The 25,513-nt window shown below is 34.6% G+C and overlaps 1 protein-coding gene and 2 pseudogenes across 1 annotated transcript; 2 read left to right on the forward strand and 1 right to left on the reverse strand.

Annotated features, from left to right (window-relative positions):
* Positions 1 to 7,575: 7,575 nt before the first annotated feature.
* On the forward strand, positions 7,576 to 7,722 carry LOC122018195 (annotated as a pseudogene).
* A 7-nt stretch (positions 7,723 to 7,729) lies between these two features.
* Positions 7,730 to 7,901, forward strand: LOC122018190 (annotated as a pseudogene).
* A 2,266-nt stretch (positions 7,902 to 10,167) lies between these two features.
* On the reverse strand, positions 10,168 to 12,827 carry LOC122016545 (probable nucleoredoxin 1-2). The gene is made up of 4 exons (XM_042573882.1): positions 12,732 to 12,827; positions 11,608 to 12,087; positions 11,007 to 11,495; positions 10,168 to 10,880 (listed from the first exon to the last, which is right to left on the reverse strand). Exons 1-4 carry the CDS (start codon positions 12,813 to 12,815, stop codon positions 10,278 to 10,280), a joined length of 1,656 nt encoding a protein of 551 aa, XP_042429816.1. The 5' UTR covers positions 12,816 to 12,827; the 3' UTR covers positions 10,168 to 10,277.
* Between the last annotated feature and the right edge of the window lie 12,686 nt (positions 12,828 to 25,513).

The raw sequence follows: 25,513 nt of genomic DNA on the forward strand, positions 1-25,513 counted from the left end.
GACTTAATGAAGGAATAAAGACCTCAGTTATTATGGAAGTGTGTGCTCTTAATCCTAATATAATAACAAGCACATATATTTGATATTTATTTCTTTAATTTATCAATGGGTGAGATTTAGTTCGATGAATCAATAAGCCCGATAAGTTGGGAAATGATATCACTTATAGTGTGTGTTGTTGATTATAGAAGGAAACTGTGTCCTAGTAATCTAGGTTGATAATGTCCCCAAGATGAGCTCATAAAGATTGTCATGTTAAACCCTGCAGGTGGACTTAGTCCGACATGACGATGAAGTTGAGTGGTACTACTCTTGGAGCTAGATATTAATTAAGTGAGTTGTCAGTAACTTATTTAATTAGTGGACATTCGATATCTTAAACACAGGGGTGACTAACACACTCATAATAAGAAGGACCCCAAAATGTAATTTGCGATTGGTGCGGTAGTTCAATAATAGTTCTTTAGTGGAATGAATTATTATTGATGAAATTAAGTTATGTGTTCGGGGCGAACACGGGATGCTTAATTTCATCGGGAGACCAAAACCAATTCCTTCTCTCGGTCCCTATCGTAGCCTCTTGTATATAGAGATTTATACCCACCACATACCCACCTTCTTACCCATCCAATGGGGCCAAGCTAGCTTGGAACCCAAGCTAGGGCCGGCCAAGACCAAGTGGATGAGCCAAGTTGGTGGTCGGCCAAAGCTTGGGTCCCAAGCTTAGGTGGCCGACCACTAGAATATTAAAAAGGATTTTTATTAAAATTATTTCTTATGTGGATATCATGGTTTTAAAAGAGAGTTTAAAAATTAAAAATTTCCTTTTATAGCTTTCTACAAAAGATTAAGAGAAGAGATTAATCTCTTTCCTTATTTGTAGATTAAAAGGATGATTTTAATTTTTGGTAAAAACTTTCCTTATTTGTAAATCATCTACATGTTTAAAAGAGAGTTTAAAATTTGAAATCTTTCCTTATTTGTTGATTAAAAGGTGGATTTTAAATTTTAAGAAAACTTTCCTTTTTAACCATGTTCATGATTTAAAAGAGAGTTTAAAAATTAAATATTCTCTTTTATAAGTTTCTACAAGAGATTAAGAAAAGATTTGATATCTTTCCTTATTTGTAGATTAAAAGAGATTTTAATTTTTAGAGATAACTTTCTTTTTATCCACATGTTTAAAAGAAAGATTTTAATTTATAAAATTTCCTTTTTATTAACCAATCATGAAGGGATGAAAATTATTGGAGAAATTTTTTATAAATTTCTAGAGACAAATTAGGAAGTTTTAATTAATTAAAACTCTCCTTGTTTGTAGCTTTAATATGGCCGGCCATATGAATTGATAGAAAATTATTTTTAATTAAATAAATTTTCTTTTTCAATGGCAAAAGAATTAAGGAAGTTTTTATTAAATTTTCCTTATTTGCCAAGACCAAGGATTATAAAAGAGGGGGTAGAGGAGGCTTCATGGAAAATAACTCTATTCTATTTTTCCTCTCTTTTCTCCTTGGGTGTGGCCGGCCCTTTCTTTCCTCTCCTCTCCTTTGTGTGGCCGAAACCTTCTCATGGTGGAGATAGCTTTGGTAGCCGGATCTAAGAAGGAGAAGAAGGAGAGAAAAGAAGCCTCTTTTCTAGCATCCCTTGGAGCATGGTGGTGGTGGCCGAACCTCTTCATCCTAGGAGAAGTTTTGATGGCCGAAACTTGTAAGGAAGAAGAAGGTGCTTGGTGGTTCTCATCTCGGAAGATCGTTGCTCACACAACGTCCGAGGTTAGAAGAAGAATACGGTAGAAGATCAAGAGGTCTTTCTAAAAGGTATAACTAGTAATTTTTCTTTCCGCATCATACTAGTTATTTTTGGAAATAATACCAAATACAAGAGGCTTACGATTCTAGTATTTCGAATATGTTTTTCGATGTTGTGTTCTTTTGTTTTTTTTTTCTTGTGATTTGATTGTTCTTTTCGGTTAACCTAAAGTTATTTTAGGAAATTAAATATTAGCTTTCCTTAAAAGGTTTTGTCTAGTCGGTGGTGGTTGTTCCCATATCCAAGAAGGTCATGTGCCTCGCCACGTCAGTACTGGGAACCAATTATGGAAATTAATATTTAATGGAATTAATAACTTAGGTGATTTGGATCAAACGTGTAAAGTTCCGCAGGAGATCCAAGTCAAAACCTAAAAGAACAAATAGATTAAGTTTTGGATCAAACGTTGTTAAGTTCCGCAGGCGATCCAAAATTTAATTTAAAAGAACACATGGTAGCTAGGAAAAGGTTCAGACCTTTGTACAAAATTTTTGTACAGTGGAACCTCTAGGTTTTCCGAGTAGCAACCAACACAAGGCTTCTCCGCCTTCGGCTGCGATCGAGAAGGAGGTTTTCATAGTGGAGATAGCGTGTCGTGTGTGGATCCTTGGATTAGTCATCTCATCTTGAGGTGGATACCAAGTAAACCCTAGTTGTTAGCGTTGTGAGTATTTTTGTCTTTGTATTCCGCTGCATATCATCGAGACGAAGCAAACCGACGCAAGCGCGACGAACCGCTATTCACCCCCTCTAGCGGGCATATTGGTCCCAACAGTGTAGACATAAATATTTCCTAGATTATATTCTTCTATTTAAATTATTAGTGCACAATTCTTACATGCAAAGAAAAGAGAGACTTATGAGAACCGCTATTCACCCCCCTCTAGCGGGCATATTGGTCCCAACAGTGTAGACATAAATATTTCCTAGATTCTTCTATTTAAACTATTAACGCACAATTCTTACATGCAAAGAAAAGAGAGACTTATGATCAGGGTCGACTTTATGCATAGGCCTAGGGCCCTAATTTTTATTGGGGCTCATTATTTTTAATATATTAAATATATTTTTATATTTTTTAAGCGAAAAGAAAAAAAAATAGGGCCGACGTGATCAAAAATTTACACGATCTTATTCTTTAAAAATTAGGGTAATTATTATTATTATTATTATTATTATTATTATTATATATATATATATATATATATATATATATATATATATATATATATATATATAAAGATAATGGAAAATAATAGGGTCATGTGATTAAAAATCTGTATGATCTCATTTTACGATCAAAGTTTCAGTTTCGGATTTTGATTACATCAAAGAAAGAGAGAGTCATAAAGAGGATCTTTTTTAACATTTTAGATTTATTTTTAATTATGCATATTATTTTATAAGATCTAATTTATTCATATTTAATATCTCTCAATCCTAGCCTTCTCATTACATTTTTCTTTCATTAGTCACGTGATGCGTTGATAAGGAGGGGCCCACCCTGTGGAGGACCGTTGTCATGGCGGAGGTCAAAGTTAAGACGGTCAACGTTCCGATATCATCGGCAGATCGGGCGAGTGGGTCTCCCGACTCGGAGGAGAAAGGCACGATTCGACATCACCTTTGACTCGGCAGCACGCCGAGCACACGATGCTCAATAAGGGAGAAGTCACCAAGGATAGGTGTACCCATCAGCCAGATGGACAGTGGAGTAACGGCCGAGCGGCTATCCTCCTCGGCCAGGTAGCCGACTCATTAGCTGAGCGGACAATAGAATCCCGAGTCGAGCGGCTATCCCGCTCGGCCCAACAATAGACATAGCACCATCTTTCGATATCCTTTTGGAGCTAGTGTCGCTGACAAGAGGCGTGGTCAGACAGAGGATCGTATAACGGAAACTTCCACTGTCACTTCAGAGATATGCTTGGCTCGTTAAGGTACTGTATCAGGGATACTTTACCGACAAGTTTTTTCAAGGAAAGCTTTGAGAAGCGTGCATACCTTGGGAAGCATGTACGCGCGCTACAGTAGCTCTATATAAAGGACGTCCAAGTTTCAGCGAAGGTATGCGCAATAATTGTTGCTACTGTTCACTTCTTGTTGCTCTGCTTTCATCCTCATCGCAGGTGACTGACTTGAGCGTCGGAGGGCCAACGCCGGGAACCCCTTCCCTGGCTCGGCACTAATGTGGTCTGTGGTTACAGGTCCGAGCAGAGTCCACTAGTGGTCAGCAAGATAGCAACATCCCCAACTTCCATCTCTTCCATATGCGGACAGGATCATCACACTTTCTCCTTTGATCAATAAGAACATGAATTAGAAAATTTTTATCTTATCCATACAATACAAAATATAAATGCTAGTTTTTTAGTTCCACCTCTTCCCCTTTTTCAACTCTCCTTCTCTGTGCTACTCTTGCTCGTTAAGATTGGGAAAGTGAAAACACACCTAACACTATCATGTTGATCCTGTTGGCACTACTATACTCCTTACTTGATTAAATTCAAATGTTGATGCATTCGTCCGTATTGCATCTGATTGAAATGGAGGATTTTATTATTTTTTAGCAATAACGAGTTAGATACCTCAACCATTTCGCTTCCTTGATAGACATTAAATTTAGCTTTTATTTAGATGTATTTATAATCATAAATTGTTCGGTTTCCCCTTTATCTTCATTCTATCATTTACAACTATTCTAGGTTAGGTGATGAAAAATATAATTTATTTTTTCTTTTACTTTATGCCTAACTCATTTAGTTCTTGATAAATGATAATGACTTGTTTACTCTCGTTGTAATATTTATTTTCTAATGATTATATTGAGTTTTGTTATTTTATATATGTGCTTTTTATTTATTTATTTTTTCTACTTCGTGGATAATGATGAGTTGATCATGAGAGCATAATTTTTTCTATTGTTGTCCTATTACATAATTTTTATTTCTTTAATTTTATTTCTTTTCATAGGGATTGTTTTCTTCATCTTTTATTTAAGTAATTATATATATTTCTATCTTTTTTAAAAAAATAATTCTGAATACATTTATTTTCAGCTAAGTGAATTATACACTTATTATCTCTTTAAGATATATTATTATATCTAATAATAATATACCGTAAATCCTATACTTCTCTAGTTAATTAGGTTATCAAAACTTAGAATATGACCATTTAATTAATAATTTTAAATCTCAAATAGTAAGAAAATTAAATTTTATATAAAAATATATTTTTTAAAAATTAATCTTTTAATTCGTTAAAAAAAAATTAAAATCATCATTTTCCATCCCAAGTTTAAAAGTTTGTTGGTCTCAAAGGCCGAACCCATAGAAAAAAACAATTCTACCTAGAGCCTAAATAGCTAGTTCATTTTCATTACATTCTTTTTTTTTTTAAATTTTTACATTTGTCACTTTGATAATTAGTTTAGTGGAGGCTCTCTGTCAAATTTTGATCATTTTATACTAGCAGCCGCCTACCGTATATCACACTGTCATGTATGATGCTACTGTAGTCTCCTTGGACCGTGTGATACTTAACCCATGAGATATCATCACATGAGATGAAATTTTTAAGTCAAAATTTGATGTATTTGAACATATTGTTTTTATATCTTGATCACTTGTACTAACAGTTAATAGTCCTTTATGATTTATATTTTCTATAGGAATAAATTAGTTGGGACGTTGAGAGGAACGAATTACCTGTTTTTATCACATGTACTATGCTACTATAATATTTTTTTGCAAGTACTTAAAATTTTTAAGTGTAATCATTTACGATTTTATTTATGTAATAGGATTATATTTTGATGAAATTTAGTTTATTAATATATTATTTGCATAAATAAACAGTGGTTGTATTTCACAATCCGTATGTTGCTGTATCTCAGCATTAGAGTCCCTTCAGGACGGTAAGATAATTAAAGTATAGGGTATTATCGCATAAGGTTAAAATTTGGCGTATTAGAGGAAGCCTTCCCTCATATCTCATCGGTCTATACTAATGGCTAGTAGCACTAACAAATACTCAGAGTTTCTCTATTCAATCCTTCTTATTTTTCTTGTTGCGGGATATCTCATTCATATATATCTTCTCTTTGTTTCTCGAGCATCCAGTGAGTTACCGACAGAGTTAGAAAAGATCAAATTTTTTATGTTTCCATAATACATGATTGAGTTGTGAAAAATTCTTTCCAGTTAAAGAATCTCTTTCTAGTTGTTTTGGAACAATTAGGAGATTTTTTATGGGTTGCCCGGGACTCGAACTCAGAACTAGTCGGATGGAGTAGATATTTTTTCTTTTGGTATGATAGATAACAAATCTCTCCCCAAAACGTGCTTGCATTTTTCATTACACACGACTTTCCCTATGTATACATAAAAATTAAAAAACATCCCGAGAAGAAAATAAAGTGCAAATAAGAATTTTAACTACTTAGTTGATTCAAGCAATACAGTCTACACAAGCATTTCAGAATGATAATTCTCTGAATATTTTTTCTCTTGATCTATAGTATAAATATAGATCATTTGTACATCTTCTATGAATCTTATATATATTTATATTGTATTGTATTATATCATGACTAATAAATAATTTACCAGGTCATTGATTCGGATAATATCCAAATACCAAATATGTTATCTATATGATCTATATAAATAAAAATAAATTATTTTAGCAAAGATTAAAAAAATAACATGTTCTTCCGTAAAGAATTCTTCTAATAATCCCGAACTTAATCTTTGCAAAAAAAAACTATGTGCTGAACTTTTATGTTTACGGGCCAAAGTTTTGGCACATAAAAGCCAAAGTATATACTTCATTTCACACAAACTCTATTTTTTTTTAGGATCCACTGTGATAGTAAGAAAGCTTTCTACATATCCAACCAAATCTATTAATAATATCATAATCTGCTAAATCAGTCCAAATTGGTTTACTAATAGGATACCCATACAAAATTGAGCTTTAGACAATAATCGAATAAGAGGAATAATCAGAATTATAGTATCGAATTTCTTAGTAAGAGTATCCATTAGAAATGAATTCTCTAGCATTTGATTCCTTACCATCCAAGAATTCATTTGTACACTTGAAAAATAACCCAGAAAATAAAAAGAATAGTTTGATAACTTTTTTATACCAATCCTATATGGTTGAGACCAAAAATGAAAATAATATTGCCAAAAATTAACAAGGTGGTGTTTCCATTTCTTCATCAAAAAATGAGTCCCTCTTGAACCCAAAATCAATTTTTCTTAATATCAAATATAATATATGAAAGGATCCTTGAAAATCTATAAGTCTTCTGACAAAAAATTCGGTACACTCCAAGATGTTCTATTTTTACATAAAATTGTATTTATTCAAGAAGGACTCCAAAATATATTAATCTTAAAAAAGAGGATTGTTTACAAGGAAACACTAATAGAAATTCATATTTATATATATACATATATCTTATTATTTAATCTTTCCCTTTAATAACTAATTTTGGTGAAGTCTAAAATGAAAGTACGTTAATGTCCTTTTGTTATTCATACCGAAATATTTCTAAGGTTTATTAGTAATTTCCACAAGCACATCAATCAGTGATCTAGACTTCGAGACTTAGCTGTAGCGTATTATTGATAACTTTTCTCGTTAATTAATTAGAAATCTAGAGTTCTCTTTAGTCCCACATCTTAGAATTGACAACACTGCGAGCAGAGAATGTTCTATAAATACCTTGGATCGGTGATATTAGAAAACATATTTTTCTCAGCTTTTTAGCTAAGATCAAGTATTATATTAAATTAATTTTTATAAGAGAAAGTATGTTATTGCTGGGATTCTTTTGCACAAATTATTGAGTGTCACCTTATCATTGTACTATTGCATGAGCACACTCGTATCCAATTTATGGATAATTTTTTTGGCTAAGATTAAGTGTAATATTTATTCTTATTAGTTTAATATCTGATATAAAGAATTAAATTATTTTTTTATAAAAGAGAGTATGTTACCCGCACGCATTTATGTATTATATTAGGGGCGTATCCAACAGGGGAGGCGGCATTGGCAGTCGCCCCCCTACCGGCGATAGAACCCCTAGTATTATGGGATTCCACCGGTAGAGATAGAGGATACCGCCTCTTGTTGCACGTAAAAATTGTCCCTCCATGCTTGAATTCCTAGATCCGTCACTGTATTATATTACACACACAAAAGGGCGGAGACACGTATAGTTTTGGTGGGACAGTTGTCCCATCTCAATTTTTTGTAAATATCCCAAGAAGTGTATAAAATTATAAAAATATTAGAATCTTGCTTCATTAAAAAAAATAAAAGTAGGGATAATCCTAAAAAATTAAAACTATTTGTTAATGCTAATTCTTCTTTCCTTATATCTCTCCCTGTATTCCCCCACTTGGTATAAGGACTTAGCTCACGTAACACATGTGCAAAATCGCTAGTATAAATTATATAAGAAATAAAATAGTCTTTTATTTTCTTTTGAAAATACGTAAATAGATTTTTTCTAATAACGAGACTATTCCAATTTAATATTAGAGAAGAAACTACAGAGAACATCTAGATCTAATATTGAAGCATTTGGACTAAGATTTCCATAGGAACGGGATAGGGAAAAAACAAAGAGTGTATACAAGGTAGTTATAATACATAACTAATTATAATTATAAGCATGTTAAATTAAGTTACGGAGTCCGAACCAATTGACATAAAGTCTGACATTGATTTTAAATAACAGTACCATATTGCTCTTAAAAATAGTTAGAGTCATCTATTTAGGTTAGATTTGTCGGATTGATCCGTCTCGATAAATAATTTAAACAGATTTAATTTAAATTTTATGAAAGGCAGGTCCAAGTGGTGGGTCCGTATTCATATTGCTCTTAAAAGTAATTAGAATCATCAACTTGAGTTGAGTTTATCTGTCGTCAAATAATTTAAATATATTTAATTAAAATTTTATCAAAGACAAGCTTAAGTGAACCAATCCATTTGGCCGGAAATCTATATGGATTGGTCTGAGACGGACTTGAATTGGCAGGTGAGTTAAGAAAGAAATCTTTAAAACTTAAAATTAAAATAAAAAATTCAACCAACACGATATCCCTATGTCTTTCGATCTTTTCCTATACGATTAAATTTTATAAAATCAAATTTTATAATTTAAAAAGAAAAAAATAATTTTAGTTTTATGAAATTTGTCTTCTATATAAATGTAAAATATAGATTCTTAAAATTTGGATTTCAATTTTGTAATATGAACTTTCATTTTATTAAATTTTCATAAAACCTATAATCTTATTTTTGTGAATTTTTTTACATTAAATTTTAAAATAGAGTATTAAGAATTTAACTTTTTTATAAAAATATTTCCACGAATCCAAAACTTAATTGTTCGAATTAATAGAAATCTAAATTTAGATTCATATAATTTTGTAAAAAATTATTATAAAAAATTTATATTTCATGGAAAGTAAAAATATTTTAATATTTTTTAAAATTATGTACACTTTTATATAATTCGTAGAAAATCATTTTAAATTTATTATTAATAAATGCAAATTCATTAATTAAATTGGCATATAGGTATTATCGGATTTATCAATACATCCCTAAAATTAAATTAAATTACTCGTGAAAAAACAACTATCAATGCGTCATTGCAATGACCTCATTTGCCTCTAATTATCAGGTTCTTATTTTTTTTTATTAAATTATTTAGATAGAGTTTCCACTCATTTTTCAATAAACACAACCACATGTTAAATATTTTCTTTTACAAAAAAATTTCAATAACAAAAGTAAATTAAATAGGTAAAATATTACATTTAATTGTTTTTCGCCACCTCCTTTCTCCCAGTTTCCAGCAGCAGCACCGAGATAACGTCCTTAATTTCTTTTTCGTCTTTTCCAAGCAACAAGGAAGATAGCTAGAAGTGAATCCCGTAGCCCTTTCTAGTTTTCCACATTTCCCATGGAAGATAGATATGAATCCGAGTGGCTATTTACCCAAGCGGGAAAATATCCGAGTGGCTAGGTCACCGCGGCTTCTTCTCCTAAGCGGTTGACCGCGGAGGATGTTTTCGATAGGGGTGTTCTCAAGTTGCAACATGTCTTTCAGGAATGTTCCCAAATCTCAACATATCATTTTGGGGGTGTTCCCAAAAGGGATGTTTCCAAGTCGCAACATGTCTTTTCGGGGACATTTCCAAATAGCAACATATATTTTCGTAGTCAGATCCTCTAGTCCGCACTTTACAAACCAAAGGATGGATCACACAAATTGTATTTTCATCATCCATCCACACAGTAGATAAACTTTGAGGAAATAGTCTAAAATCAAAGGTTTAATGGGTTCAAAGCTAGCCAACTTATTACAACATGAACAAGGCAAATAAGGTTATGGTTTTCTTCACAGCACACACATATTCTTCCTCACTTCACAAACACCATAGTGCACATTTCGGGTGCAGATCAAAATCGCATTCTATGCAACAGTAGGACCAACTATCTCCGCGCTCTCCACAACGATCACAGCAATAAGTCGAGCAACAACGGATAAGGAAGAGATAATGGTCGCCAGGATCCTGGGGGTTATGGAGGTCATGCCTTCTTATCTTCTTAGGCCACCTCTTTGGCATTTCCTTATTTCGATGCTCCAACTCTTTGAGTTTCTCCTCAGTGAATGGGTAAGCATCAGCTCCATGTATCATCAACAATTTCCAGACTTCATTGGTAATTGTTCGTCCTGTAGGACCTATAGCAACCAGCAGGGAAGGTATGCCATGGATTTCGAATCTACGATTCAAAAATTCACTCCTCTCATAATCAAAAGGTAGCGCCAACCATGGTACGTCTGAGAAGAATTCATTAAATAAATTCTCATCGTCATCATATTTGCCGGGGACGAAGATAACCTCAAAATCAGTATCCACATTCTTGATCTTGTGATACTCTTCGATCAGTTCATTGACATCGGCACCACACCAACTATATGTGAATTGCAGGAGGATGGTCTTTCCAACAAGCTCTTTTACTGGAACCTAACGGAAGAATATTACCACACGAGCTCAAGATTATAAGAAAAAATCTACTCCAGCGAAAAAAAGGAAAGTTCAGTTAGGAAAATTGGTTGCTGCTTACATGTTAAGAAAAAAAAAATTCTTTACCTTCAATCCTTTTTTTCCAATGACATAGTCCAGATCACCCGAAACAAGAAGTGACTCGAGTGTCTGCGACTCAAGTTTGGCCTTTTCTTTCTCTGAAAACTCATGCATCTTCTCCTGAGAAAACGGGAAAGCTTCCCATGCATCAAATCCATACTCTTTAATAAGTTCAATTAAATCAACATCAATAGTTTTCCCATCTGATCCAATCAAGATGACAGTGGAACATATATATAACTGGAGACCAAAATAGCAAGAAAGCTTATCACATCTTTTGTCATTGAAAGGAAATGCAAACCAGGGCATGCTTTCTACGGCTTTATCATAACAGGATTCCTCGTCATGCAAGGGCACTAGCACAACCTCAAAGCTCTCTCCAATTTCTTTGAGCTTCCTATAGATTTTTGTAAGTACTAGAGTGTACTCAGCACAACAATCCTTGCATGAGAAGTACAAAGCCACTATTTTTCCTTCGAGATTTGAAACAGAAACCTACATCAAAATCAGCATATAATAGACATAATTGATTAAGCATTTAGTATATGTCGAGGCATTTACTGTGTTAGTCAACATCTCAAAAAAAATACTGGAACATTTGCATCACCTTAGATCTATCGTTTGCAATCAAGTAGTCACGGGAAGGTGAAACTAAGACACTTTGAAGAGTTTGATCCTTCTTAGCATTCTCTGTTTCCTCTATCAGTTTACTCATCTTTTCGATAGTAAATGGAATACCCTCGGTACCATATTCTCTTACAGCTTGAACACCTTCTCTATTAAGAACCTTCCCATTGGCTTCAAGGATGATAAGTTCGGGATCAAAGGCCATGACCAGGAAAATATTTTCAAGTTTTGTCCTCGTCCAACTGTCAGAAAATGGGATTGCTAACCATGGCATTTTTGAGAAGCACTCATCAAAGAATTCCTCATAAGAATCTTTAGACACAAAAATAATTTCAAAGTTACTGTCCTGGGAGGAGAGCTCATTATACACTTCAATCAGCCTAAGAGTGAAGAGATTGCACAGTGAAAAGCGTGTGAAGTACAAAGCAATAATTTTCCCTTTGAGACTACCAATAGCCACCTAAACAAGTAAAGAATTGATTAGTCGCGTGATTTTCAAAACTGTTCATAAGCGCATTCATGTTAACATGCAAGAGGACATTGGGCTATGAAGTGCAGCCAACATAAAAAGAGAATTGAAAGGACATTCCTTCTTCATTCTGAGTGCAATGAAGAAATAATAATGCTCAACTACCTCCACTTCTAAATAATTGAAGGTACAAAAAAAAAAAAGAAGAAAGAAATGTAACCAAAGTGCTCCTCTAATTGTATAGTCCCTTCTCATCCAATTCCCACAAACTACTGAAATATCTCATCAAAGATCAAAAAGGATTGCCCACATAGGTCAAAGTTTCATGCCGTAAGAGTACTTACCCTCAACCAAAATCCAGTCCTCAGTTCATGTTAGTCAAATAGCTAAAAATCGGATCGACCATAATATCTCTTAGCTTGAACCAGCCAAAATCCCCAAAAGCAAGGTTTAGCTTAGAGTGATCGATATGCAAAGAACAAGATCCCAACATTCTATAGTGTTCAACCTATATCTTACTCTACAATCGCCAAAACTTGAGATGAATAATCAATATCATTACAAAGAGATAGCTAGGTTTGTTCCTCATAAACAAAACTACAACAGGTCAAAGTGGGTACTGAAAGGAAGCAAACCTTGTCGCCATTATTCCGGATGAGGAAGTTCCTCTCGTCGGTGGAGAGAAGCGATACGATGTCTCCCACCTCCTCGGCTGCCATTTTCGCATCGATGAAGTTACTTGGGAGAGCTAAATCGTTTTATTTATAGAAAATTTTCATTTACCCTTACCGCCTTTCAATGCTTTCCTATAATATTAAATTTTATAAAATCGAAATTTATGAAATCTGAATTCTATATAAATGTAAATTATAGATTTTTAAATTTGGATTTCAATTTTGTAAATAGTAACTTTCATTTTTTTAAAAAAAATTAAGTAATCTTTTATATTTCTTATAAATTAATTTTAATATTAAATTTTCTATTAATAAATTATCAATATATCCCTAAAATAGATAGATCTTTTGGTTTGAAAATTTTAAAATTAAATAAATTATAAAAACAAAACTTGAGCGCCAAGTTAAAAATTAAATTAAACTGATTCAATTAATTTAACATAATTTTTTTAAAAAAAATAAAGTAATTTTTTCTCTTTTTCCACGTGCCGAGCTACCCCATCCCTTTCTTCTTCCACCTCCCTATTTCCTTCCTCCCTCTTCTCCGGCAACAACAGCAAATCTCTATATTTCTTCTCCTCTTCACAGCAGCTTCTTCTCTACATAGCACCATCTTTGCTGCCCTCTTTCAATCGACGGCATCCCTCTTAATTCCCTTCCTTCGCCTCCAGCAACCCAATAACGTAACAGCAAGCTTCTCCCATTTCCCAGCAACAGCACTAAGATAGTACTGTCCTTAGCTTGATTTCTTCTTCCTCTTTAATTTCCAAACAACAAGGGCAGTATTACAGGACCTTCTTTTGCAATTATCCAGCAGCAGTGAATCCGGTAGCCTTTGTTCAGCCTTTACAGCTTTCCATATTTCCCATGGAATCAAGATATTCTGATTTGAAAATAACCATTGCATTAATTATTCGATTTGAGAAAGAACGTGAAGGGTTTAATTGATGGAAAAAATTTTTTTAAATTAAAAAAAAAAATAATACTAAGTACATTGTCCATGATGGATGTGCAGGAAATAAATAGATAGAGAGAGAAAAATATCATCCTACACCTCCAATGGTGCAACAACTTGTTTAGTTTTGTTTGTTTTTTTTGGTTTTTTAAAAAAAATTATTGCTTAAATAGTATATATAAATACGAGTGTACTGTGCGCATGCAACAATTTTTATTTTTTATTTTTAGGTTTATGGTTTAGACATTTAGGATTTTAACTTTTTTAAGTTTAGAGGTTATGATTTAATATTAAGTCTAAAAATATTTTCACAAAAAAATATATTAGGTGTTTAAGGGGGTATGCATAGGTATAAATGAGTTAAGCCGATTGTCAACTATTTGGATCTAGATTAAAAAAAAAATCATTCAATTAAATTAATGGACCGAGCTCGAGTTTATTTTCGAGTTCGAAAATATTATTAGTCAAGCTCGAGTTTAACACAGGCCCGGCCCAGAGGCAGGGCCATCCTGGGCGATTGCCCAGGGCCCCAACTTTGGGAGGGCCCATAAATATTAAATATTTATATAATATATATATATATATATATATATATATATATATATATATTAATTATTTTAAAAACTAAGTTTTATAAATTTTCACTGTTGCATTTGTCTTTCGCCGCCGCACAACCTAAAATTTTTGGAGGGCCCACAACTTTTAACTTTTATATATATATATATATATATATATTAATTGTTTTAAGAATTAGGTTTGTAAACTATTGTCCGATTTTTATTTGCTCTCTTTTCTACTAGCGACTCTATGAGATCGCGACGGCATCACAGCGAGGCTGTGACTTTGCCACTTCTTTACACAGCTACACCACCACCTCTGACACGTTGCTCCTGGAGGTTTTGAGCTTACGGTGCAGAGGTTTGCGAGTTGCGACGGTTGCGGACTGTCATCTACAGATCTACTCATCTTTTTCATTCAAGTATAATTATTTTAATTGATTTAAATTATAGTTTTATTTAGTTTATTTAAATTATAGTTTTACAATTATTGTAATAAAAACATTTGGTGAAATGATAATATTTGAAAATATATTTGATTTTTTGTTTGATTCTAAAACATTAAAATCATTAGATAATAATGAGTTGAGAAAATATTGTATTAACATCCACTTTTAAGCATGAAAATTTATTAGATGTTGAGTTAGATGATTTGTTTACGGAATTAAAAATATTACAAGTAACTTTACCAAATGAGATAATGTCAGCAATTGATATTTTTAATTTTATGAAAAATATAGATTGTTATCCAAATGTTGCAATTGCTTAGAAAATATTGTTAACTATGTCTGTTACCGTAAGATCAACTGAAAGGAGTTTCTCGAAATTAAAATTGTTAAGAATATACATGAGATCAATAATATTACAAAGAGATTGCATGGATTAACAATTTTATCTATTGAAAAAAAGATTTTAGAAAATCTTGAAATTAATAATATTATAGATGATTTTGCATCTAGAAAAACTAAAAGAAGTCATTATAAATAATTTTTACTTTATGAAAAAAAATTAAGGGTCTATTTTGATTGTTTCGCCCCGGGCCTCCTGATTGTTAGGACCGGGGCTGGTTTAACACTATTTAGTTCACGAGCTCACAAACATATTCATTAGCTAAATTAGCTCGTTTAACATTTAAATAAGTTATTTTCGAATTGAGTTCAAACTTAACTCGTTAAATTTTTAAATGAGTCATTTTCGAACCGATCTTGACTCAGTTCATAAACTATTTGATTTCATTACAAGTCAAGCTCATGCTTTAGAATTAAAGCTCAAATTAAATTTAAGCCCAGCTCAAACCTCTAGCTATTTAACTACACCCTTAGGTGTGTGGGACGTCACCTAATATGAGAGGTGTCCATAGGCACAACGTCACCCAGGCTTTTAGTCTTAGTATACAATTTTAATGGATGATTATATCCATTAGTGGCAAGAGAGAGGATCATCTGGTTCACTTTTTATAGATCAAGGAACAAGGTCGATTCTGAGGTATATTATCGGAGGCAATATTGGTATTGTCTTACCTGGCATGTACATCAGCGGAACTCTACTTAAGAGAGCGGAGCACCATTCTCTCGGGTAAGAAGTAATTGAGCGCAACTTCTTCCGCTCTTACCGTTCTCAGATTGCTCCCCACGGCGCTTCCTGGAGACAGATTCCTGGAGAAGAAGAAAGGTACGCGATCCTTCTCCTAATACCTAATTCTTTTGGTGATTTTTATTTCCTTCTGATTATTAATAGAAGTTGTGCGCAGGCTTCCTTTCTAAATTAATTAAAACCATATTTTTCTTTGTAGTTGTTGCTTCTCCTAACAAAGGTCCATGCAGTTTAGTTTCGGAAGAAGATCGCAACACCGACACGAACTGCTCAAATGGCAGGACCTTAGTATTTTTACGAACGTTGTCAAAACATTTCGTTTAAAAAATGTAACAGGACAAGAATTATTATTTTAAACGAATCTAACGAAGACACGTCATATGATGACGTGGTATTGTCTTACCTGGCATGTACATCGGCGGAACTCTACTTAAGAAAGCGGAGCACCATTCTCTCGGGTAAGAAGTAATCAAGCGCAACTTCTTCCGCTCTTACCTTTCTCATATTGCTCCCCGCGGTGCTTCCTGGAGGCAGATTCCTGGAGAGGAAGAAAGGTACATGATCCTTCTCCTAATACCTAATTCTTTTGGTGATTTTTATTTTCTTCTGATTATTAATAGAAGTTGTGCGCAGGCTTCCTTTCTAAATTAATTGAAACCACCTTTTCCTTTGTAGCTGTTGCTTCTCCTAACAAAGGTCCATGCAGTTTAGTTTCGAAAGAATATCGCAACACCGACACGGTTTGCTAAAATAACAGGACCTTAGTGTTTTTATGAACGTTGTCGAAACATTTCGTTTAAAAAATGTAACAGGACAGGAATTATTATTTTAAGCGAATATAACGAAGACACGTCATATGATGACGTGGTATTGTCTTACCTGGCATGTACATCGGTGGAACTCTACTTAAGAGAGCGGAGCACCATTCTCTCGGGTAAGAAGTAATCGACCGCAACTTCTTCCGCTCTTACCTTTCTCAGATTGCTCCCCGCGACGCTTCCTGGAGGCAGATTCCTGGAGAGGAGGAAAGGTACGCGATCCTTCTCCTACTACCTAATTCTTTTGGTGATTTTTAATTTCTTCTGATTATTAATAGAAGTTGTGTGCAGTCTTCCTTTCTAAATTAATTGAAACCACCTTTTTCTTTGTAACTATTGCTTCTCCTAACAAAGGTCCATGCAGTTTAGTTTCGGAAGAAGATCGCAACACCGACACGAATTGCTCAAATGACAGGACCTAAGTGTTTTTACGAACGTTGTCAAAGCATTTCGTTTAAAAAATGTAACAGGACAGAAATTATTATTATAAGCGAATCTAACGAACACACGTCATATGATGATGCGGTATTGTCTTACCTGGCATGTACATCGGCGGAACTCGACTTAAGAGAGCGGAGCACCTTTCTCTCGGGCAAGAAGTAATAGAGCGCAACTTCTTCCGCTCTTACCTTTCTCAGATTGCTCCCCGCGACGCTTCCTGGATGCAGATTCCTGGAGAGGAAGAAAGGTACGCGATACTTCTCCTAATACTTAATGCTTTTAGTGATTTTTAATTTCTTCTGATTATTAATAGAAGTTGTGCGCAGGCTTCCTTTCTAAATTAATTGAACCCACCTTTTTCTTTGTAGCTGTTGCTTCTCCTAACAAAGGCCCATGCAGTTTAGTTTCGGAAGAAAATCGCAACACCGACACAAATTGCTCAAATGACAGGACCTAAGTGTTTTTACGAACGTTGTCGAAACATTTCGTTTAAAAAATGTAACAGGACAGGAATTATAATTATAAGCAAATCTAACGAAGACAATACCACGTCATATGATGACGTGGTATTGTCTTATCTGGAATGTACATCGACGGAACTCTACTTAAGAGAGCGAAGCACCATTCTCTCGGGTAAGAAGTAATCGAGCGCAACATCTTCCGCTGTTACCTTTCTCAGATTGTTCCCCGCGGCGCTTCTTGGAGGCGGATTGCTGGAGAGGAAGAAAGGAACGCGATCCTTCTCCTAATACCTAATTCTTTTGGTGATTTTTATTTTTTTCTGAATATTAATAGAAGTTGTGCGCAGGTTCCTTTCTAAATTAATTGAACCCACCTTTTTCTTTGTAGCTGTTGCTTCTCCTAACAAAGGCCCATGCAGTTTAGTTTCGGAAGAAGATCGCAACACCGACACGAACTGCTCAAATGACAGGACCTTAGTGTTTTTACGAACGCTGTCGAAACATTACGTTTAAAAAACGTAACAAGATAGGAATTATTATTTTAAGCGAATCTAACGAAGACACGTCATATGATGACGTGGTATTGTCTTACCTGGCATGTACATCGGCGGAACTCTACTTAAGAGAGCGGAGCACCATTCTCTCAGGTAAGAAGTAATCGAGCGCAAATTCTTCCGCCCTTAACTTTCTCAGATTGTTCCCCGTGACGCTTCCTGGAGGCAGATTTCTGGAGAGGAAGAAAGGTATGCAATCCTTCTCCTACTACCTAATTCTTTTGGTGATTTTTATTTTCTTCTGATTATCAATAGAAGTTGTTCCTTTCTAAATTAATTGAAACCACCATTTTCTTTGTAGTTGTTCCTTCTCCTAACAAAGGTCCATGCAGTTTAGTTTCAGAAGAAGATCGCAATAGCGACACGAACTGCTCAAATGACAGGACCTTAGTGTTTTTACGAACGTTGTCGAAACATTACATTTAAAAATGTAACAAGATAGGAATTATTATTTTAAGCGAATCTAATGAAGACACGTCATATGATGACGTGGTATTGTCTTACCTGGCATGTACATCGGCAGAACTCTATATAAGAGAGCGGAGCACCATTCTCTCAGGTAAGAAGTAATCGAGCGAAACTTCTTCCGCTCTTACCTTTCTCAGATTGTTCCCGCGACGCTTCCTGGAGGCAGATTCCTGGAGAGGAGGAAAGGTACGCGATCATTCTCCTAATATCTAATTCTTTTGGTGATTTTTATTTTCTTCTGATTATTAAAAGAAGTTGTTCCTTTCTAAATTAATTGAAACCACCTTTTTCTTTGTAGCTCTTGCTTCTCCTAACAAAGGTTCATGCAGTTTAGTTTCGGAAGAAGATCGCAACACCGACATGAACTGCTCAAATGACAGGATCTTAATGTTTTTAAAAACGTTGTCGAAACATTTCGTTTAAAAAATGTAACAGGACGGGAATTATTATTTTAAGCGAATCTAACGAAGACATGTCATATGATGACGTGGTATTGTCTTACCTGGCATGTACATCGGCGGAACTCTACTTAAGAGAGCGGAGCACCATTCTCTCGGGTAAGAAGTAATTGAGTGCAACTTCTTCCGCTCTTACCTTTCTCAGATTGCTCCCCGCGGTGCTTCATGGAGGCAGATTCCTGGAGAGGAAGAAAGGTACACGATCCTTCTCGTAATACCTAATTCTTTTGGTGTTTTTTATTTTCTTCTGATTATTAATAGAAGTTGTGCGGAGGCTTCCTTTATAAATTAATTGAAACCACCTTTTTCTTTGTAGCTGTTGCTTCTCCTAACAAAGGTCCATGCAGTTTAGTTTCGGAAAAGATCGCAACACCGACACGAACTGCTCAAATGACAGGACCTTAGTGTTTTTACGAATGTTGTCGAAACATTTCGTTTAAAAAATGTAACAGGACAGGAATTATTATTATAAGCGAATCTAACGAAGACACGTCGTATGATGACGTGGTATTGTGTTATCTGGCATGTACATCGGCGGAACTCTACTTAAGAGAGCGGAGCACCATTCTCTCGGGTAAGAAGTAATCGAGCGCAACTTCTTCCGCTCTTACCTTTCTCAGATTGTTCCCCGCGGTGCTTCTTGGAGGTAGATTCCTGGAGAGGAAAAATGCTACGCGATCCTTCTCCTAATACCTAATTCTTTTGGTGATTTTAATTTTTTTCTGATTAATAATAGAAGTTGTGCACAGACTTCCTTTCTAAATTAATTGAAACCACCTTTTTCTTTGTAGCTGTTGCTTCTCCTAATAAAGGTCCATGCAGTTTAGTTTCGGAAGAAGATGGCAACACCGACACGAACTGCTCAAATAACAGGACCTTAATTTACGAACGTTGTCGAAACATTTCGTTTAAAAAATGTAACAGGACAGGAATTATTATTTTAAGCGAATCTAACGAAGGCACGTCATATGATGACGTGGTATTGTCTTACCTGGCATATACATCGGCGGAACTCTACTTAAGAGAGCGGAGCACCATTCTCAAGGGTAAGAAGTAATCGAGCGCAACTTCTTCCGCTCTTACCTTTCTCAGGTTGCTCCCCGCGGCGCTTCCTGGAGGCAGATTCTTGGAGAGGAAGAAAGGTACGCGATCCTTCTCCAAATACTTAATGCTTTTGGTGATTTTTATTTTCTTCTGATTATTAATAGAGGTTGTGCGCAGACTTCCTTTCAAAATTAATTGAAACCACCTTTTTCTTTGTAGCTGTTGCTTCTCCTAACAAAGGTCCATGCAGTTTAGTTTCTGAAGAAGATCACAACACCGCCACGAACTGCTCAAATGACAGGACCTTAGTGTTTTTATGAACGTTGTCGAAACATTTCGTTTAAAAAATGTAACAGCACAGGAATTTTTATTTTAAGCGAATATAACGAAGACACGTCATATGATGATGTGGTATTGTCTTAACTGGCATGTACATCGGTGGAACTCTACTTAAGAGAGCGGAGCACCATTCTCTCGTGTAAGAAGTAATCGAGCGAAACTTCTTCCGCTCTTACCTTTCTCAGATTGCTCCCCGCGGCGCTTCCTGGAGGCAGATTCCTGGAGAGGAGGAAAGGTACGCGATCATTCTCCTAATACCTAATTCTTTTGGTGATTTTTAATTTCTTCTGATTATTAATAGAAGTTGTGCGCAGACTTCCTTTTAAATTAATTGAAATCACCTTTTTCTTTGTAGCTGTTGCTTCTCCTAACAAAGGTCCATGCAGTTTAGTTTCGGAAGAAGATAGCAACACCGACACGAATTGCTCAAATGACAAGGCCTAAGTGTTTTTACGAACGTTGTCGAAACATTTCATTTAAAAAATGTAACAGGACAGGAATTATTATTATAAGCGAATCTAACGAAGACCCGTCATATGATGACATGGTATTGTCTTATCTGCATGTACATCGGCGGAACTCTACTTAAGAGAGCGGAGCACCATTCTCTCGGGTAAGAAGTAATCGAGCGCAACTTCTTGTGCTTTTTCCTTTCTCAGATTGCTCCCCGCGGCGCTTCCTGGAGGCAGATTCCTGGAGAGGAAGAAAGGTACGCGATCCTTCTCCTAATACTTAATGCTTTTGGTGATTTTTATTTTCTTCTGATTATTAATAGAAGTTGTGCGCAGACTTCCTTTCTAATTTAATTGAAACCACCTTTTTCTTTGTAGTTGTTGCTTCTCCTAACAAAGGTCCATGCAGTTTAGTTTCGGAAGAAGATCGCAACACCGACACACACTGCTCAAATGACAGGACCTTAGTGTTTTTACGAACGTTGTCGAAACATTTCGTTTAAAAAATGTAACAGGACAGGAATTATTATTTTAAGCGAATATAACAAAGACACGTCATATGATGACGTGGTATTGTCTTAACTGTCATGTACATCGGCGGAACTCTATTTAAGAGTGCGGAGCACCATTCTCTCGGGTAAGAAGTAATCGAGCGCAACTTCTTCCGCTCTTATCTTTCTCAGATTGCTCCCCGCGACGCTTCCTGGAGGCAGATTCCTGGAGAGGAAGAAAGGTACGCGATCCTTCTCCTAATACTTAATGCTTTTTGTGATTTTTATTTTCTTCCGATTATTAATAGAAGTTGTGCGCAGGCTTCCTTTCTAAATTAATTGAAACCATCTTTTTCTTTGTAGCTGTTGCTTCTTCTAACAAATGTCCATGCAGTTTAGTTTCGGTAGAAGATCACAACACTGACACGAACTGCTCAAAAGACAGGACCTTAGTGTTTTTACGAACGTTGTCGAAACATTTCGTTATAAAAATGTAACAGGATAGGAATTGTTATTTTAAGCGAATCTAACGAAGACACGTCATATGATGACGTGGTATTGTCTTACTTGGCATGTACATCGGCGGAACTCGACTTAAGAGAGTGGAGCACCATTCTCTCGGGTAAGAAGTAATCGAGCGCAACTTTTTCCGCTCTTACCTTTCTCAGATTGCTCCCCGCGACGCTTCTTGGAGGCAGATTCCTGGAGAGGAAGAAAGGTATGCGGTTCTTCTTCTAATATCTAATTGTTTAGGTGATTTTTATTTTCTTCTGATTATTAATAGAAGTTGTGCGTATGCTTTATTTCTAAATTAATTGAAACCACCTTATCTAGTAAGAATTATTGTATTTTTTTTTTTTTTTTTTTTGTCTTTGATCGTCTTTCTCCACCTAGTGGGAAAAGGCTTAATTATTATTTTTGTTGTTGTTCTCTTTAATCGTTTTTGTTAGTTGAATGGAGTGGGATTGGTTAACGACTACTACAGAATCTAATTTCTTCGACACGTCTTTGATTCAACAAAATAAGGATGTACAAATTATTATCCACTGTTACCTGAAAGTCATGATACCGCATATCAAATTTAAACTAAATAGCACTGTCAGAGAGATTGATCAACAATGTTCAGCGTGTTCTCCGTGCGAAGAGTGTGAGGGAACTGAGCAAGGCTGTGCTCTTAAAACTTGGCGGAGGCATTTTTGAAGAACTAGAAAAGCTTGATGAATTGATCAATCAACAACCTGCATCCGAGGAACTGGAAGAGGCACTGCATAAGACGAAGACCCTACTCCGTCAACAAAATGACAACATCTCTGAACGGCTGAAGTCAATCAGGCAGCGACGTTTAGTTTACACTGTCTTCGTCTTATTCATCATCTTCGGTATGTTAATTCTTTCCATCTTCTTTGAATTCACCAAGAAAGCTCCGGCGTTCAGCGCCGTGACAAGCGCTGTGGCAATGGGGATCAAAACACTGGAGCCGTTTGCTAAATTGACATTAGACAAAAAAGAACAGAAATTGAGCAAGGAGAAGCAAATGGTCCAGATAATGAGGGTGCAGGGAGTGCGTCTGCTCGAGCACAATTTCAACAATGTTCGTAAACAGATGAAGGAGTGTTTATCTAAGCTCAGACAGGCAAATGAGGAGTTGCTGCAAAATTATTCGACGGAGAAGGTTGAATCAGTACGGATTTCAGTTCCAGAGATACTAAAGGAGATAGTGAACAATACGAGGGATTTGAAGCGCCAGATTAAACTATACCACTACAATGTCCAACACTTCGAGACCACTTTTACTAAACTCATAAAAAAAAATTAAGTATGCAGTTTCTTGATGATGCCAACGCCTATGTGCTGTCGTCTTTTTTTTTTTGTGTCAAGTAGTAAGTAGTGACGACAAACTGTATTGGGGAACAATTTTGCATCAAACTTTATTTAGACTTCTTCCCCTACGTACTTTGCATCAAACAATATATGTTGTTGAAGATGGATCGAATTATTGTCACATCATTTATGAAAATATTTAGCTAAGATTATTATTATTATTATTATTATTATTATTATTAATAGTAAGAAGGTAAGGATGACTTTTTGGATTTAATTTTAATAATCAAATCCAAACTCACTAAAAGCGCCCATTTACGAAGATACTTAAATTTAAACAAAAACGTTAAGTGGAAAAAAAAATCAAGTTTATCAGCTGGTAAAAAATAACACTTTTTTCTTTATAAATTTACATCAATTGTAAAATAAAAAAATAAAAATAAAAATGGAAAGTAATATGCATGCCCGTGATTCAAGAAAATAAATAACACTGACTGGATTCATTCATTAAAAAAAATAATTTAAAAAAGTAAATGATAAATTTACACCGAATAAAAAAAGAATAAAAAGTAATAATAATAAATAAAAGTAAATTAAGGCAGTCAAGATGAATTCATTAAAAAAATAAACAAATTAAACAAACACAATAAATTTATGATAGCATAAGAAAGAAACATTATATAAATTTAACTAAACTAAACCCTAACCCCGCAGCAACGTCACTCGTCGGGTAAATCAGCATTAAAATTAACGACTTTATTAGTAGCAACTAACTTTCCATTAAATTACCAAGCATGATCCTGATTTTAAGAAAACCGCGCTGGACTTTCACCCAATTATAATGGATCTTGAGCCGTTTTGACCGATGACGTGGCAATACAAGGCGACAGATGGATAAGGACAATTTTTGGGTGGCCCCATTAAACAACATGTCCTATGCGCCACCTTCGCAGAATAATATGTCAGACGATGATAATCATGAAGATACGATAGGATTTATGCAGGAGAGCTCTAATTATATCTCGGCGAGGAGCCCGAAGCGACAGTTAAAAAATAATCAAATATGATATAATTTTCTAATGTTTTTCAAATTAAAATATGAGTATGTGTATTTTTGTTATATTGAAATGTGTATTTTTCTTAAGTAAATTTTATATTTCATTTTCTAATATTATTCAAATAAAAATGCAAGTGTTCGTATTTTTGTTATATTGAAATGTGTGTGTGTTTTTTAAATAAATTCACTGTCTTATTTTCTAGTATTATTCAAATCAAGTACCAATATGTGCATTTTTTTAGTGTAATATTCTAAATTTAGCTATTTTTATTTTTAATTAAAAAAATACAAAAAAAAAAAGTAGTCCAGTGTATAAAACTCCTGCTATATGGGATCTCGGGAATGATCCAATGTACGTAACCTCACCCTACTTTTTGTAAGATACTGTTTTCAGGACTTGAACCTGTAATTTTTTTATCACAAAATAATAATTTTACTATTGAGCCAAGGCACCCTTTCTAATGGAAAAAAATATAAAAGGTTAATAAAAAGTATAATTTTTTTTAATAAAATCTTGGCTACATTAATTTAGTTCATTGCTATTGGGTGCACACGAATCAATTTGATTCAGTGTGAACCTGGATTTACATCCCCTACGCACTCATATACAAAAGAAAATTTCTACTCATGCATTAATTCATAATAAATATACTTGTGAAATAATATAAAGAAACTATCAAACATTGAAACTTTCAATATAGGACTAAAGTACCATGCACAATCAAACCTCCTTTATACATTCCACCACTTTTCATTCATATTTTTCCAACAAAATTTTAGTTTTATTTTTTGGAATTCACCAATAATCCTAAATCGAAATGGTCCCGTAGAAGTTTATTTTTGTATAAACCCTTTAAAAGGGATCGATGTTATTCTTATGGTTGCAGCTTCGCCATGCTTCGGTGGTGACACTCCATGACTTCTGCCTCTGACGAGGATTTAATCAGCCCGATCCTTTATAAACCTCTACGTAGCTCGTGACTTCAAGAATCTGATTCGGCCAAAGATCTCGAAGCTGAAGGAGATCATGGAATCTTACTAGGATACCATTTCAGCTTTAATTAGATTTATTGCACTTATTAAATCGTAACTATTACAATGTGTCTAACTAATCTAAAATTTAGATGGAAGATTTAGACGAAAGATAATAATATTAAATAATATTGTATAGAATATAAGATGATGGAGTAAAATTAATTGACTAAACAGTGTCAAAAGGGCGTCCTTTTAATGA

This window comes from Zingiber officinale, chromosome 8B (assembly GCF_018446385.1).
Source record: "Zingiber officinale cultivar Zhangliang chromosome 8B, Zo_v1.1, whole genome shotgun sequence".
NCBI classification, from domain to species: Eukaryota; Viridiplantae; Streptophyta; class Magnoliopsida; order Zingiberales; family Zingiberaceae; genus Zingiber; species Zingiber officinale.